The sequence below is a fragment of the Pyrgilauda ruficollis genome, unplaced genomic scaffold (genome assembly GCF_017590135.1).
Source record: "Pyrgilauda ruficollis isolate IOZ18807 unplaced genomic scaffold, ASM1759013v1 scaffold59, whole genome shotgun sequence".
Lineage (NCBI taxonomy): Eukaryota > Metazoa > Chordata > Aves > Passeriformes > Passeridae > Pyrgilauda > Pyrgilauda ruficollis.
In genome coordinates, this window is record NW_024527599.1 from 5817841 (window position 1) to 5833891 (window position 16051).

The 16051-nt window shown below is 45.7% G+C and overlaps 1 protein-coding gene across 4 annotated transcripts in view; it reads left to right on the plus strand.

Annotated features, from left to right (window-relative positions):
- Positions 1-16051, plus strand: part of AP2B1 (adaptor related protein complex 2 subunit beta 1) — a 77019-nt gene that overhangs the window by 24942 nt on the left and 36026 nt on the right. For all 4 annotated transcript variants that reach the window (XM_041482463.1, XM_041482466.1, XM_041482465.1 and 1 more), the window contains exons 8-13: positions 728-848; positions 2944-3039; positions 7490-7605; positions 8727-8892; positions 9346-9444; positions 12226-12485. In XM_041482463.1, coding sequence (XP_041338397.1) covers positions 728-848; positions 2944-3039; positions 7490-7605; positions 8727-8892; positions 9346-9444; positions 12226-12485 — 858 coding nt within the window. The remainder of the gene's footprint in view (positions 1-727; positions 849-2943; positions 3040-7489; positions 7606-8726; positions 8893-9345; positions 9445-12225; positions 12486-16051) is intronic.

A 16051-nucleotide genomic window follows, 5' to 3' on the forward strand; every position in this document is an offset into this window, starting at 1 on the left:
TGACCTGCAGGATCTCCCTGTGCCTATATTTCTCTGTTCAGCACAGAGCCACCAGGCTGGTGACATCCTGGTGCACAGTGGGTTGGGGTTTTTCCCACCACTTTATTCCCATGTTCATGTTTTATTGCTGCTGATCCTTGCTGGAAAGGTGAGATAGCTTGGATAGCTCTTTGTGATTATATTAGGGCAGAGTTACTGTGCACTGGCGTCTTGCAAGTGAAAGTGGAAACGAATTTGTGGGTTTTGCATTGAGATAAGGATGTTTCTGTTATTCTTTCACTGAAAATATTGTTGTTCACTGCCTGTCGTGGTTGGTTCAGCAGCTCAAATAGAGGAAGCAGAGATGTGGCTGTAGAAAGACTTGAATTATGCATTTTTGCATCTAAATAATCGTTTTGACCAGACTTCTTTCTTCAGATTGGTGCTTGCACATCCTAGGCATAAAATCAGAGTCAGAGAATGGTTTGGGTTGAAAGGGACCTTAAAGATCATCCAGTTCCAACCTCCTCTGCAGGTTTCACATTCCACATTACTGAGAGCCCTGTCCAGCCTAGTCTTGAACACCTCCAGGGATGGGGAGTCCGTGACCTCCCTGGTCAACCAGGGCAAAATGACGTCATTTGCTTCTCAGTGGATATTTGGGGAGATTTCTAAAGAAAAGATGCCTGTTGTTAAAATAGTTTGGGTTTTTTACCACTCCTGTGTGACAACATTATGTTCCCTGCAGGCCTGAAATCCTGAAGCAGGAGATCAAAGTGTTCTTTGTGAAGTACAACGACCCCATCTATGTCAAACTGGAGAAACTGGACATCATGATCCGCCTGGCCTCCCAAGCAAACATTGCCCAGGTCAGCTGGGGCACTCCTGCTGTGCTCTGGGAGGGGAAAGCCCTGCCCTGCTCCTTGTGTGAGGGTGTTTGCAGCTGCTCCTGGAGTTGGCATCACTTTTAGGCATCACTGTGCCTGGTGGAGTGCTCTGTGAGTTCTCTAATGGGAGGTGGTGGAGTTTCCCCCAGAATTTAAATGCTAAGAGCGTGGCATGGATGCATCGTGACCGTGAGGTGGATCTTGTTTCACTGATGACAATTCCAGGAGGAGAACTCATGGATCCTGTCAAATGAGTCACTGCCAGTGCTGAGGTTGGAATGAGAGCCTTGTTTCAAGTGAGAGGGGTGTGCCTGTAAGGGAGGCATTCAGAAAGGCCAAACATTATTGAAGTGTGAATTTCAAGTTAGTGAAATTGTTATAACGCTTGCACAGGCACTCTTCAGAGCTAAAAAAATCCTGCTTTTGCTTAACTTGCTTCCAGAGTGGAAATAGCACAAAGCTGAAGCTGAACTGAATTGAGATTGACTTTACAGTGTAGATTCTTCTTGTATTTGATGTTGGTTTAATGCAGACCCCTTCCTTGGAGGAGGTGTTCTTGAGTGCATCCCTGGCCATGAGGCCTAACACTAATGCAGAATGATTAATGCCTCTGGTTAGTGCTATTATTGTCCTATCCTAATTGTCACAGAACAATTTCATTTCATGTGACATTTTGAAGCAGCTCCTTCAGCTCTCTCCTGATGGTTTTTGGAACTGAGCAAGGTAATTCATGCCCTTTTTGTGCTGGGGGCATGGAAAATATTTTAAAAATCAGTTTCTATGTGAACATATTCAGAATTTTCTCTTTACTTTTGGTAGACTCCACACCAATTTGAATTTATAATGTTCCAATAATATGGGCTGTTTGCATGAAAGGCAGTGGTGTCTGGAGGGCAATCTGAGATCTGCAGACTAATGAATGAATCTCTCCAGCTTCTGAGGAGGCATTCATAAAACAACACAAGCATTAGCAGGAATATGTCCTGGAATGAGACCTGAGAGCAGCTTCCACCCAGGTCCTCCTGTGCTGCTGGTGGAGATTCTCCACCCCTGTGCCCATCCTGGACCAAGGCACAGGGGTGGATCCAGGCCTTGGGCAGTGTTTGGGAAGCTTCAGCTGCTAAAGGCAGGTGCTCCAAGTGCTGTGCAATGTAGATCATCCAAGGAAATAATAAAACTTCAAAACACAGATGTCCTGTCTCCTCCTTGCAGATTTATCTGTCTGCAGTCTGGCCCTTCATGGCCTCTTTATCTTGTCATTCTTCTGAGCAATTTGCTTGGATGAGAGATTTTTCAAAGGACTGTCTGGCTTTGTGCTGCTCCTCTCTCCCTCACCATCTATTTGTGACGTCACGATTAAATCCCTGATGTCATGTTTGGCATGAGAAACTGAAATAAATTGAGCTTTTGAGGGAATATAAATTATATATGGTCTTTTCTTGAAATAATTTTATGTAAGCTAAGTGATTTAAGACAAAGCTTTTTAGTTAAAGGTCTGTAAGATCCCAGCAGATCCTGGGTTTAGCCCTTCATCGGTTTCCATTAGCAAAAACACTGAGACAAAATAATAAATCTTAGTTTTACAAGGGGAAGTATCTTCATGCTATTATTAATCTGTGTATAGATGTTCCAGGGTGTCCTCAGATCTCCTCTGCATCTTCTGTTTGGATTCACCAGGGATCCAAAGGTTCATCTCAGCACAGAAAAGGAGAAATCAGAAATGGTTGTTGCTGAGAGCTTTGCACGCAGCAAATGTCTTTTAGTGTAGGAAGGACTAGAAACCTTGTAGTTTGGTAGGGCTGATTTTTCCTCAGCTCTTGTTCAGGGGGGTTGAAAATAATCAAGACCAAGCCACCTTTTGACTTTGTCCAGCCTACACCAAGTGTAACCCACAGCAGTTTGGATTACACACCGGTGTAACCAAAGCAGGGGGCTGATGGCAGAGTTTGGCTGGATGTGTGTGGCAGCTGTGAAAGAATATCCTGCTCATCTTCTGGTGCCCAAGCAGCATCACCTGTGAGTGTGGGCTGCTCTCTGAGCATCCCCAGCAGCTGACATTGGTGTGGTGTCCCCACAGGTCCTGGCAGAGCTCAAGGAATACGCCACCGAGGTGGACGTCGACTTCGTGCGCAAGGCCGTGCGAGCCATCGGCCGCTGTGCCATCAAGGTGGAGGCAAGTATCTCACCCTGGAGGTTCTCTGTGGTTCCCTGTCTTCAGAAACAACGATGGGCTTTGCCACCTCATTTCCATGGTGCTGCAATTTCGGTGGTGGCCCTCAAGTGGCCTGGATACATCCTGGTTATGGGCAGGGCAGCACTGAGCAGGGTGTGAGCTGTGAGGACATCATGGGAGGGGTGGGGTGCTCCTCATCTTGGAGGCAGAGCAAGGCAGGTCATTCATCCTTGATGGAATATTTTACTGCATTTGCTTTAGTGGAGCAATGACCACTTATCCATCCAAATCCTTTGATAGCTGTGGCCTGACCTTTTGAAGGGAGAAGAAGAAGATATTGTATAGAGAAACTCAGTATTATGAAGCATTTTGTCATCCCTTCCTTCTATGTCAGAAGAACAGGAGACAGAGGCAGAGAATTGCAGAGATTTGGGGCACTTAAATGCAATTTATACAAACAGAGTGACTACTTACGTAAATCCATATAACTTGTGGCTTCATTTGGAGTGTGCTCTCTTTTACCTCAGTGCTTATGCAAACAAGTTCCCAGGAACCTCTGCAGTTATCCAAAACAAGTCTGAAATGTCCTCTGCCAGTGGAACATCCACCTAAGTGCTCCTAATAGAATATTGTTTTTTTAGTGATGTCTGTTAATTTTGCTGTAAGTGAATCTGAAATGCCTGTCAGGAGCACAGAAATCCTGTGAAGAGGGGGAAGATTTGTGCTGTGGTGTTGGTACTTTTCAGTAAACTGATGACTGAGTGCAAAATGTCACATAAAGTGCTCTAATTTCAGCTGAGCTCATTTAGCTTTTGCTCAAGTGTGTTCCCATGAGCATTGCCTGACAGCAGATTTAAATAATAACCTAATCATGCCTGGCTTAGTGTGGTGTCAGTGCACAGGATTCTCTTGTTTCAGCTAAACCACTGCAAGCCTGTGCACAGGGGACACCAACTTCTGTCCTCTGGAGAGAATCAGCTGCCCTTCTGTGCAGCTCTCTCTTCCTTCCTTCAGCTCTCAAAGGTTTGTCACTGCCAGGGGCTGTCTTTGAAGCATGGCCCAATGGAGCAGGGGCTGCTGCTTCTATTTCATATCTGCACTTCAAAATACCAGAGCACTCCTTCCATGCTGCATCCAGGCAGGAACCTGTCTGGATGGAGCCACAGCTGTGACTGTAGAAAACCTCCCTGAGCATGGAAAAGGGATACAGAGAAGTTTAAAAGGAGCTGGTGACAGTGCTTTTTGTAGCAGTGCTGTGCTGGCAGGGTGGGAATTTGTTTTAGTTCTCAGCAGGGACTTTCTCACTAGGATTTGGCCCTGTGCCTGTCCTAGTTGCACATGGAAGGTGGTGTATTCCTGCAGCATCAAGGTGTTTCTAGAAGTTTTTACCCTGTCCTGCCCTCATCTCCCACATTTTTCCCCATCCCTGATACCACAACAGTCACATTTGATAAGCAAAGGACTAGTAATAATGCCCCAATGACCCTCAATTGTAATTGTGCCTCTCCACTAGTAATTTTAACCTTGATTTTTGGCACTGCTCCATTGAAGATGCTGCTGCTAAGGGTGAGGTCTGTTTCCTGCTCTGACAAGAACTAGATTTAAAGAGATACCATGATAGTTGTTCCTCATCCCTAGGTTAATCCCTGTCCTCAGTGCATCTGTGTTTACTAGAGGCTGTTTACACTGTGAGTTATGACTAATGGGAAAGCATCCTCACAGCCATCAGTGTCCAAGTTCCCAAAGCTCAGAAATCTCATTTTTGACAGAGGACACAGCCAGTGGGAGCTGTTGATGAACGAGGATTCACAGAGCACCTCAGCTCTGCCTTCAGGGATCCTATCTTTTGTCTAATTGTCACTCCTAGGAGAGTGAGACAGAAATAAATTTGTCTGCTGAGAGGTGCACTGCAAAGCAAATGTGGTGTTCCCTTTGCTCCAGGTGCTGGTTTGGAACATGGAACCAACACCCACACTGCGTAGCAAGATTTTGCCCAGGCTTGAGCAGTCACATTGTTTTGGGGGGATGTCAAAACATTTTGCATGGGTAGGGCTGGATTATTGATAGCTGAGCTCAGAGGTAGCTTGGGTTTATCTACAGCAAATTGTGGTGCAGCTACACTTGTCTGCCTTGTGGAATGGTTTGCTCCAGTGGCAGCATCACGAGAAGCCATCATGCCATGCTTTGGTTTTCAGGAAAACAAGCAGCACTCCTGTGGGAAAAGGAAATGAAGTGGATGCAGTAAAGATAGGGATTCCTCTGGAGCAAAGGAGAAGCAGAAAGAGCCGTCTTACAGGGATATTTGTCTCGTTTCCAAGAGATTCTGCCAGCAGCCTGGTTCTTAGAAATCATTGAGGCTTATGGCTGAGTGTGCTATGCGCTACTTCAATAATCTTGTGGGCTTTCATTTGGTTTCTGCAGAAAAACAAAGCAATTTTGACATTGGTTGCTTGTCCTTCCTCACTCCAACTTAAAAGCTGTTTGAGTTGAGGCACTCTTTCATCAGTTTGCAGAGCTCTGCTGTCCCCAAGGATGTTCACCTTCAAAAAGCAGTGTGTTTACAAGGAATGGGGTGAGCTGAGATGGGTTTGGTTAGAGGGACTGCTCTTCTGGGCTTGTGCCCACCACTGCTCACTTTCCAAGGGACTCTTTGGCTAAAAATCATGGCTGTGTGTTTCAAAGTGGATGTTTTGCTTTTCCTGGAAGAAATTATTCTTCAAAGCATCTAAAGAAAAGAAAGCTAAACTTTAATTTGCTTTTTCTTGAATTGTACAGTTCTTAAAGCTCTGTTAGTTGCAGGCTCTGACAGGGCTGCACTGCTTGTTGCCAGCAGTGACTGGTGCTGTAGATTCTGCAGAATTGATGTGGCACAGATTTACCCCCATCAGGTCACTTGTTGAAATATCAGATGAAAGCTACTGAGATGAAGAGGTGAAATTTGAAGCTCTGAAGCATCTCTCTTGCAAGGACTTTGAGCAGGACTCTCTTGCAAGGACTGTGAGCCAGGTCAGTGTGTGGAGCCAGGTCCATGGTCAGTCCTCATGAAGTGCAAGTGTCTTCCAGGTCACGGCCTCAAATTCCTTCTGGAGCAGAACGGATCAGAGCAGGACATGGTCAGGTTGCCATTCAATGCCTCTGTAGTGCCATAGTACCCATAAAGCAGAGCTAAGAAGGGAGAGGTATCATAAAAGAATATTACAGCAATCACCCATTTTTACGTGATGCCTCTCTGACACCAATTGTATTGGAATTTTTTTTTCTGTTTGATGTGAATTTCAGGGGAGAGTTTTATGACTTTTGCCAGTTTGCAAAGTGTTGGTTTGTGGTGATCTCCCTTGGCTGATCATCATGTCAGCCTGTTTGTGCTGACAAGCCCTGTGTGAGATACCCAGAAGGGCAGGAAACTGCCAGAAGGTTTTAGTCTCTGACCCAAATTTCTGAGGTTTGTCCTTGAGATTTTTGCCCATTCTCAAAGAACTGATTCCTGTGACTAAAATGCCATTTCACTCCTCCTCCTCCTCTTGCCCAGCCTTTAAGTGCTCTGTAAGTCAAGGGAGCTGTTAACTCACTGGAATTGAAAAATCCACCTACATTGCTGTTGTTTGTGCCCCACAGTGTTTGTCTCCAGCCTGAATCCTTTATGAGTGTTCCAAAGGCAGTGTTGGGAGCAGTCTGCTTCTCACATTAATCACCAGCTGTGTAATGAGGCTTCATGTGTGCTCTGCTAATAACCAAATCACTGCCCTTATTTGAGACTCTCTGCTGCTGGAGTTGGTTGCTCCTGTGATGTCCTGCCTCGCTGTGCTGTTTGGGAATAGACCTCTCTGAATTATCTGCCTCTAACTCCACTCCTGGTTCCTGGAGCATGACAGTGTCCAGTCCTTGTTATCTTGCAGTGCCTGTGAATTGAACTAATTAATTGAAAGCTGCATTAGGAGCAGCTGAACTTCTATTTTTAGCTGTACATTTCACATGTTGTTAGTGACCTCACCCCAAAAATACTGAACTTGTTGCTGCTGGGAGCTGCTTTTTGCTGCTGGTTTTGACAGCACTGTTTTCTTTGGCTTTGCTAGAAACTTTCCTGTAGTCCCTGTCAGAGCTTTGCCAGCTCTGATTGTCTGGCATGCGAGGGCCCAGAGAGCTCATTCAGTGGCCTGTACCAGCCCCAGAGTGGTACAAATAGCAGTGTAGATGATGTTCTCAAGCTTTCTCGTGTGGTGACCCAACTTTCTGCTGGCACAGTTGCTTCTCTTACTTTCTAGAGGAGCTGGAGCCAGCTGGTGTCCCCACTGTAACAACCTTTTGTTCCCCTGTAGTTCATTTCTGGACAGAGTTTGTAGCTCTTGTCCTCTGGGCCTTTTCTCATACACATACCCTGTTCCTCAGCATGTGCTGTGGGAGCAAGAGTGTTTCTTCAGCTTTTTTAATTGTGTTTTTCTGCTCTCTTCAGCAATCTGCAGAGCGCTGTGTGAGCACACTGCTGGACCTCATCCAGACCAAGGTGAACTACGTGGTGCAGGAGGCCATCGTGGTCATCAAGGACATCTTCCGCAAGTACCCCAACAAGTAGGTGGAAGTAGCCTTAGGCTTTTTGGGAAGCACTTGGCTGCCATCATCAGAATAGAGCAGACCTCAGCTCAGCAGGGCTCTGAAGCAAAGGTGGAAGCAGTGATCCCACTCCTAGTTTGGTAGGATTCAGGTGTTGGCTCTAAATGAGGTGTCAGCCTGGGTTGTTGTTAGTTTGAATTGAAAGGTTTTCCTTCCCCACCACTCCATACTGAAGCCTGGATCAAAAGCCAGTAAAGTTCTTGCAGAGGGTGCCAGAAGGAAAATTTGACCAGATTTACAGCATCAAGCTATTCTGGTTTTAATCCCCTCTAGAAATCCATGAAGTGTACAAGTCTCCTCATACAGGGCTGTGAAAGTTCATGGCTCCCATGGTCTGAGATCCAGTCAGATTGTGCTGAACAAATCAGTGCTGGCTTTTCCCACCAAGTGTTCTCTCTGGCTTGGGCAGAACTCAGTAAACAAATCAGATTGTGCTAAACAAATCAGCTGGCTTTTCCCACCAAGTGTTCTCTCTGGCTTGGGCAGAACTCAGTTTGTCTTGGTTCTGCAGTAAGGTTTTGTCTCCTCAGCCACAGAACTGCAACAGTGTTTTTCAGCAGTGACTTCATGATCACCTAAAAAAATAATATGGGACATCTGCATGCTTCCCTGGCAATTTCTGCTGTCAGTCTCTGCTTGTGGGGCTACCCTCACATGGGAATAGGGAAGCTAAATTAGTGTGGGATATGGTGTGGTTTACAATAAAGCCTTGGGGGGAATGCAGTACCCAGTTTAGAGTTACCAGGCTGGAGCCTCCAGCAAGGCTGCAGGATCTGATTCAGACTCGTGGTTTGAACTGTTGGATCAAATATTCCCATTAGCAGACAGAACAGAACAGGCAGCTTTATCTTGAACTCCACATCTGGGTGGTCTTGCTGATGGATTAAACTGCAGTGACCCTGTGAGATCTCAGTGCTCAGCTTTGGGAGGAAAAAAAAAAGTTGAATGAAATGCTGCTTGTTGTGTAGAAACACAAGACATGACTTCAGAGCAGAATTCTCTGCAGAATGATGTGGGCAGAAATGGAGTGAAACAAGTCCAGTTCATCCCAGTGATCCACCTGTACTCTGACAAACCAGGTATGAGAGCATCATTGCCACTCTGTGTGAGAACCTGGATTCCCTGGATGAGCCAGATGCCAGAGCTGCCATGATCTGGATAGTGGGTGAATATGCTGAAAGAATTGACAATGCAGATGAGCTGCTGGAGAGTTTCCTGGAGGGTTTCCATGATGAAAGCACTCAGGTAAAAGTTGCAATGTGCATTTTATCTGTAGTGTTTCGTGCAGTGTGTTTATGGGATGGACAGTAAATGTTGTTGCAGTGGTCAGACAATACTTGTCAATAAAAGCTTCAGTATTGGGCTAAAATAAAACTCTTGGGAATATGCAGTTTTGCTTTGTTGTCTGTATCTCCAAAAATTCCCATCTTGGGAGGACAAGAGGGGGTTCCAGAGGTTGCATATGTCTTGGGGGAATGGCTGTACTGGGGACCAGAACTTAGACAGAGATGGGGTATGACACAAACCTCAGCCTGCTGCTCAGGGACTTCTCTGTGAAAGTGTTTTGCAACAGACAAGAGTCAGTCTCATTCTACTGGGTTTCACTGGCAAAGATTAGTGTCATGCTGTGAGGAAACTGAAGCCATGTTTAATATCAGTAAAGGAATTTCTAATCTCTCCTGTGCCCCTCTCTCTTAGGTGCAGCTCACCCTCCTGACTGCAATAGTGAAGCTGTTCTTGAAAAAGCCTTCTGAGACACAGGAGCTGGTACAGCAGGTCCTCAGCCTGGCCACACAGGTAAGCCAAGGTATCCAGTGACCCAGAGCCCTGCAGACACTCTGCTGGCCTGCTGTGTGGTGTCTCCCAGCTGCCAGGCCAGGCAGCTTTGCAGCAGATCAGATTCAAGGGTGTTCCTTCTCTCCCAAAGAAACTCTGTTTAAAAACTGCTCTGTGCCTGTTACCATCTGGAATCTGCTTTCTCCTTCTTAGCTCTTGCTTTATCTTTATTTTATTCCTTCCCCATTCACTCACTGAATGGCAAGTTAGGGACAGTGTAGAATTATGAAGAAACCAAAATTCCTTCTCCTTGAAGGTGGCTTCCAGTTAAACATCTGGAGCTATAACAGAGGCAAAGAGCCTGGCAGAGACTTTGTTCTGTGAACAGCAAACTTTAAGCAGTGCTATGAAAAAGAAAGAACTGAGGTTTGGGGTTTTTGCCTTTGTACTTGGATGCTGTCAGCCAATGTGGCAGCTTTGCTGGAGGCTGTAGCAGTGGGTTAAGATCATGGATTCATTATGCATGAGATGCTGAGTTATGAGCTCAGATCACTGCAGGCAAGGCTGGGCCCGAGCTGGCAGACACAGCTGCTGTAGTTCTAGAGGACAGAGGTGATGTCCTGGTGGCAGGGCTGGGTAAGAGCTCAGCTGATCTTCCTACGCTCCTGGGCTGCAGTGACTGGGGTAAAGTGCCCAAAAAAGCCAGCTCCTCTCCAGACCTGCTGTGTCAAGTGATAAAAATAGTCTGCCAGCTGAATGGGCTGTGATTGTTTCTGAGCAGAAAACCTGGAGTCAATCATCAGCTGGCCTTTTTGATCCTCGGCTGCAGGAAATCATGGCTGTGGATTTACTGCACTTAAAATTTTTATTCATTCCTTTGCGGAGTTGCATTGGTCAGCAGCAACAAACCCATGACCTGCTTTTCTTGTTCAAAACCTGCTATTAGGCAGGATCTGAGCTGCTTTTCAGAGAGGAGTGGGCCAAGGGCATGCTGTATCATTTGCCTGAGCCAACAGAAGAAAGGTACTAAGTGCTAAAACCCACTGTGCTGACTCACAAAACATTTAATGGCACCCTCAGAATTTAACAGGCGTCTGGGTTTGTTTCTCTGTTTGTCACAAATGTTGATTCAGTCTGGCTTTTTGTATTTTATATGAATAATAAGTCAGTGTAGGATAACTGGCTGTAAAACATTAAAAAACCTTGTGCTTCAAGGTCTGATTTCTAGGTAGAGATGGTGTTTTTCACTTGAGTGGGAGAGTAATTACACGTGTGTTTCTTTCCCCAGCTTAGGTATTGTGGCACTTTGAGTGTCTCGGGGCTTGTCTGCACAGCAGACTGCAGGTGGGATTGTAGCAGGAGCCAGCTTCATCCAGCCAGCTCTGGTAAAAATAGCAGTGGAGCAGCTGGGGCTGGCAGAAACATGGGAATTGAGGTCTCAGACCTCTGCATCCCCATTGCTGATGCTTGGGTGGGGAGCTGGGCTAGCCAGGGTTCATTGTGTTGCTCCACAGGTGTGCATGCAGACCCTGGAGAGGAGAGAAATTGAGAGAGATTTGAGCCTCTTTTTTCAGTAGGTTTACCAGTTTCCAGTGTGTTTTTTTGGCTGTGAGAAGAAACAGTCAGCCTTGAACCTGTAGGTGCCTGCAAGTAGGAGAGTGTAGCCTTTCATGTGTGCCCTTGCAGAAACCCTGCCTGATCCTGAGTGCAGAGTCTGGGAGGGATTGTTAAAGTGTAAAGAGTCCACAATTCTACCATCAAACCAAACCAGCTCTGCAGAGATAATGTGTGAGACAACAGAGAGATTAATTTAGGTCCTTACGAGCAAAATGAGCTGAGCTCAGTCTCATTCCAAGACGAGGTTTGAGAATGTCTTGAGGCAGATGGCAGATGCAGATTCTAACAGGGCAGCAGTGAGAGCACAGAAGAGAAAAGGAAATGCCAAGAGAAAGGCTAGTAAGGTGTACAATATTTTGCTGGAATTTTATCAGTGGGAAAAAAACCTCTAACATTTCTCCTGCTGTTCTGCTGATATGAAGATTAAAAATCTGAGCTCTTGTTTCCATGAACAATTCACTACAACATAAAACCACAGCACCTCCCTCTCCCTAGAACATTATCAGCAAACCATCCCCAGTCACTTTGCTGCTCTGGGCAGAGCTGCTCAAAGACGAGAGAAATAATTAGCACTTCATGCAAAGGCAAAAGTATCTGCAATAAAACAAGGGTATTATTGACAGCTGGAGAACTGATGAAGTACCCTAAGTGTGTATCATTAGCATCTCTCCATACTTCATTAGATAACTAAAAGGCAGGATAAATTAAGATCTCTTTTGCTATAAAGAATATGGCTTACTAAGATGTGGCTCTGCAGCATCTTTTTTGTCCAGCAGTGCCTTGGGTAAGTCATATTTCCAGGAATCTTGGATCATTATGCAGTTTTGTGTGTCTGCTCTTAGTGTGCACGAGTCATTGCCAGTCATGCTCTTTTCTCTGGATTTCTCCTAACACTTAGTGGCAGTAAAGTTTGGAAGGAGTTGCCAGCTCTGTGGTTTGGGGCCAATTGTGGGGTGTAAATCCTGGGATTTCTCCTCCCTGGCCAGCTGAGCAGGAAGCCAGGCATTAATACATTGGTTCTCATTTTTAATTTTAAGATGTTCATCTCAACAAGCAGTTTGTAACATCATTTTGAAATTGGTAGCTGTGGCTGCTGGCTGGTTGGGGATTTTTAATCCAGAAGAATAAAGTGATTACAGATTTAGTTGCCTTGAGACCTGTGAGTGATGCATTGCTTTGTCTCAGGATTCTGACAACCCAGACCTGCGGGATCGTGGCTACATCTACTGGCGCCTTCTTTCCACGGATCCAGTGACTGCCAAGGAAGTGGTGCTCTCAGAAAAGCCACTGATTTCTGAGGAGACTGATCTGATTGAGCCAACTCTGCTGGATGAGCTGATCTGCCACATTGGGTCTCTGGCTTCTGTGTACCACAAACCACCCAACGCTTTCGTGGAGGGCAGCCACGGCATCCACCGCAAGCACCTGCCAATCCACCATGGGAGGTGAGCTCAGGCAGCCCTGGGGATCATGGGCAGGGCTGGTTGTTTCTTTCTACCAAACAGTCCAAAAGATGCCAAGATCTTCTTTTAAAAGATCCTAGAGGAGTTTTGTTGGTAGTTTGCATAGGGGCTGTTTCATTGAAGAATGTAATTCTGGCTGTGGAGTGTCCAAGTTCCTGGGTCAGAAGACACAGGAGGTATCAAAGTTCCTGGGTGAGGAGCAGCTGAGATGTTTTTTGAGAAGACATGTGGTCTTGACATGAATTTGAGTAGAAAAGCAGAAGCTTTGGATGACTGGTGCAAGGAGGACTAGAGTGAGAGCAGGCATCTTTCAGAAGAAGATTTTGTAGGAGCTTTGCTTCAGCAGCAGCTCAGCTTTATGAGCCTGTCTCCTGGAATGCAGCATCACTTTCCTGGAACAGAAATTACAGGGCTCCTTCACTGCTGCAGCATGCAATGGAGAAGGATTGGTAAAACTCCCTTTCCCGCTTGGTGCCTGTAAAGCAAGGGAAGTGCAAAAACCATCTAAGCCCCATCACTGTTAGGGCTCAAAAAAGATGGGTAGACTGACATGGTCTGTCTGACCTTTGTGAGGTGGGGAAATGCTTTGGCTCATTGCCTGGTGCTTCAGTGTCTCTCTGGGATCACAGTTCTGGCAGCAGGTCAGCTCTGCAAGAGCAGGCAGTGCCTCAGTCCCAGCTGGGGCCATGGTGCTGTTGGGCCTGTTCCCATGGTCCTTCGTTCAGGTGAACAGTTTGCTATTTGCACTAATGGTATTAATTACAAAAATAAGTGTATTTTCCAGCAAGAGGCAGAGTAGCCTGGCTTACCTCTTAATAATATTCCCAAAGTGACATTTGGAGTGCTATTTTTTGCTGTTGCACTGATAAATCAGTGCGATGCTGCTTCTTTTCTATTTTCTGACACCACTTCTCTGCTATTCTTAGCAACTAAAGCTATTTCTGTGGTGGCTGGCTTTGGGAAGCTGAGTTGTTTTCTCCCTGCCTGAAATCAAGTCTGGCTGCACTGACCTAGAATCAGCAAGTACAAATGTACCAGTTGGACAGGAAAAGCAGTGGCCACTTTCCTACCTTTCCTAATCAAAGATTTGTCTCAAAATCAGCTGGTTTTTGGTGTTACTAGCCTTCCTGTACACTGTTGTTCCAGGTCACTATAGAAAATAGCATTTTAGGGGATTTAGCTCAGAGAATTCAGCTTTTTGAAGGAGCAGTTTATTATCTTCTTGCATGTAGTGTCTCTGTGCTGGACTCTCGTTGCATGCTCAGTCTGCTGACCTTAAGTATTTTCTGACTTTGGCAGAACCATTGCTTCAAAAAACCTCAGAAAACAAACCTCCAGGCCTCAGGCAGCAGTGCAAGCTGGGGGAAGGTCTGAGGGATGCTCAGCAGAGCGTGCTGCACACTGATCATACTGATGCAGTGATAAATTTAAAAATGAGTGGGGTTAGTTAATGGCACACCAGGCTTCTCTGGTGGGAGCTCACCTCAAGAGGCCCCAATATTGAGGTTTTCTGCATCAGTTTAAAGCAAGTTAAGGGTGCCCAGTGAAAGATAATTAGAAACAGTGAAATGATTTTCTGTACAACTCCTGCACTCCAGTGACCATTCTGGTGGCTGATCCTTGTGGTAGAGACTGATGGGAATGGGGAGATGTCCACAATGAATGTGGTTTAAGAGGGTCAAGACAGCACTGCCTTGAGTGGTGCTTCCCTGGGTATAAACCCAGCAGGAGTTCTGGTTGGCAGAATACACTACATGGCATTTTGATTGATTCATTTTCCATTCAGAGCACTGTAGGGCAGGTTTCTTGCAGCTCTCAGCTGATAGGAAGACCCATTGAACAGCTCCCAGATGGTGAAATGTTCCTGCCTCTCCAGCGAGCCCAAGTGTCACAGAGCTGCAGATGTATCCTGAGGGTGGGGAGAAATCTGATGGCTTGGCAGTGTTTCCTCCTGTGGTGGCTCCCACCACCCCTGCTCAGCCATAATTCAGCTGGAAATTTGGGGAGATGTTAACAGGGCTCCTGGGAGAAGCAAGTCTGATTAGACCTGGGCAGGAGTCACTATTTCCCTGTTTCACAGGTGGCTGCAGAAATTTTTTGATTCTGGTTCAGGCTGTGCATCCCCTGTGACTCCAACAGCTGGGAACTGCTGGAAGCTGAACTCACAGGGCCAAATCTCCAATTCCCATGGCCAAACCCAAGACTGTAAGGGGGAAAGCTTATATCAAGTCTTTTTGCCCTTTTTAACCCACATATTTATTAATTTATTTTCTTTCAAAGACAATCCAGAGTTGTTTATAGGAATCTCCTTAAACAGATTCTTTACAAGTGGAAGTCTGGGGTTTTGCTTTTTTCAAACAAACCAACTGAGCTTTGTCCTTTCCTAATTTCTTGTTGGGCTTTGGGGCAGCAGCAGTTACACAAGACATGGAGGGACTTCTGTGTCTCCATCAGGAGAAGGATGAGTAAGTGTTGAAGGGGTGGAGTGTTGGAGGGATTATATCCTGGGAAGGAGCTGAGTGGTTTGTGATGTGCCTCTCTGAGAGAGACTGTTCCTGTTCCCAGCCTGGGGGTGGGAGTGGATCACAGCCACCACCTCTCCTCAGGAATGCTTCAGTGAGCACTTCAGCACACTCAGCACTCTCCCTGCTGAAGGCAGCAGCAGAAAGGACAGCTAATATTGGTGCTATTGGGGCTCTGAAGCTTTTAATGCAAAGAAGCTTTCAAGCCTTCCTGCTGCTGCCTGGTAACTAATTCACTCTGCACTCCTTATGCTCCATCTTTTCCTCCTGGCACTGGCATTGGGAGCAGCTTATACTCTGTCACTGAATCTTTCCCCTCAATAGCTGAATGAGGATAAGGGAATTTTGGCTACTCGGAATCAGAAGCTGCAGTGCTTGCAGAACAGCCCCAGTGTTAAACACCTTGTCAGGACACTAATTCCCACAGCAATTGGGGGCACTTACCTGCTGGCTGCAGTAACAGCTGTGAGCTAGAAATCATTTTCTCAGTTACTGCTGGAAACAGGATATAAAATGGATTTTAATTATCTAAAATATGAGCATCTCTGGAGTTAAAGAATAAATACATTGTAGTGAGTTCTCCAGGAGCTACAGTTATTTTTTACCCTCTCCTTGTTATCAAATTCAGTGACAAATGGATATAGAAGATATAAAAGGTAGCCAGACTGCATATGATGATAAATTTTGGAAGCTGTATAATGAGTGTTTCTAGACTAGTAATTAGCATGCCTGCTAACTCAGAGGAAAGGAAATTATTGATAGAAGGGAGGAATCAATTTTGGATTGAGTTTTTCAATTAGGAAAGACTCATGGACCTTGCTGCTGGTCCGGAGAAGGTGATTAATCTAGATCTGAGGGAAGTGGTGGACTTTGCACTGGTTAGACTAAGGGCTCAAGGGTTTTATCAGTGTTAGATCTCTGAGAAAATCTGGATTATTTATTCCCTGTGTTTTCATGTCATTCTCAGTCCCAGTGGGCTGGAAATAATCTCTTTACCTTATTCTGAGGTAGGAAATGCTTCTTTTC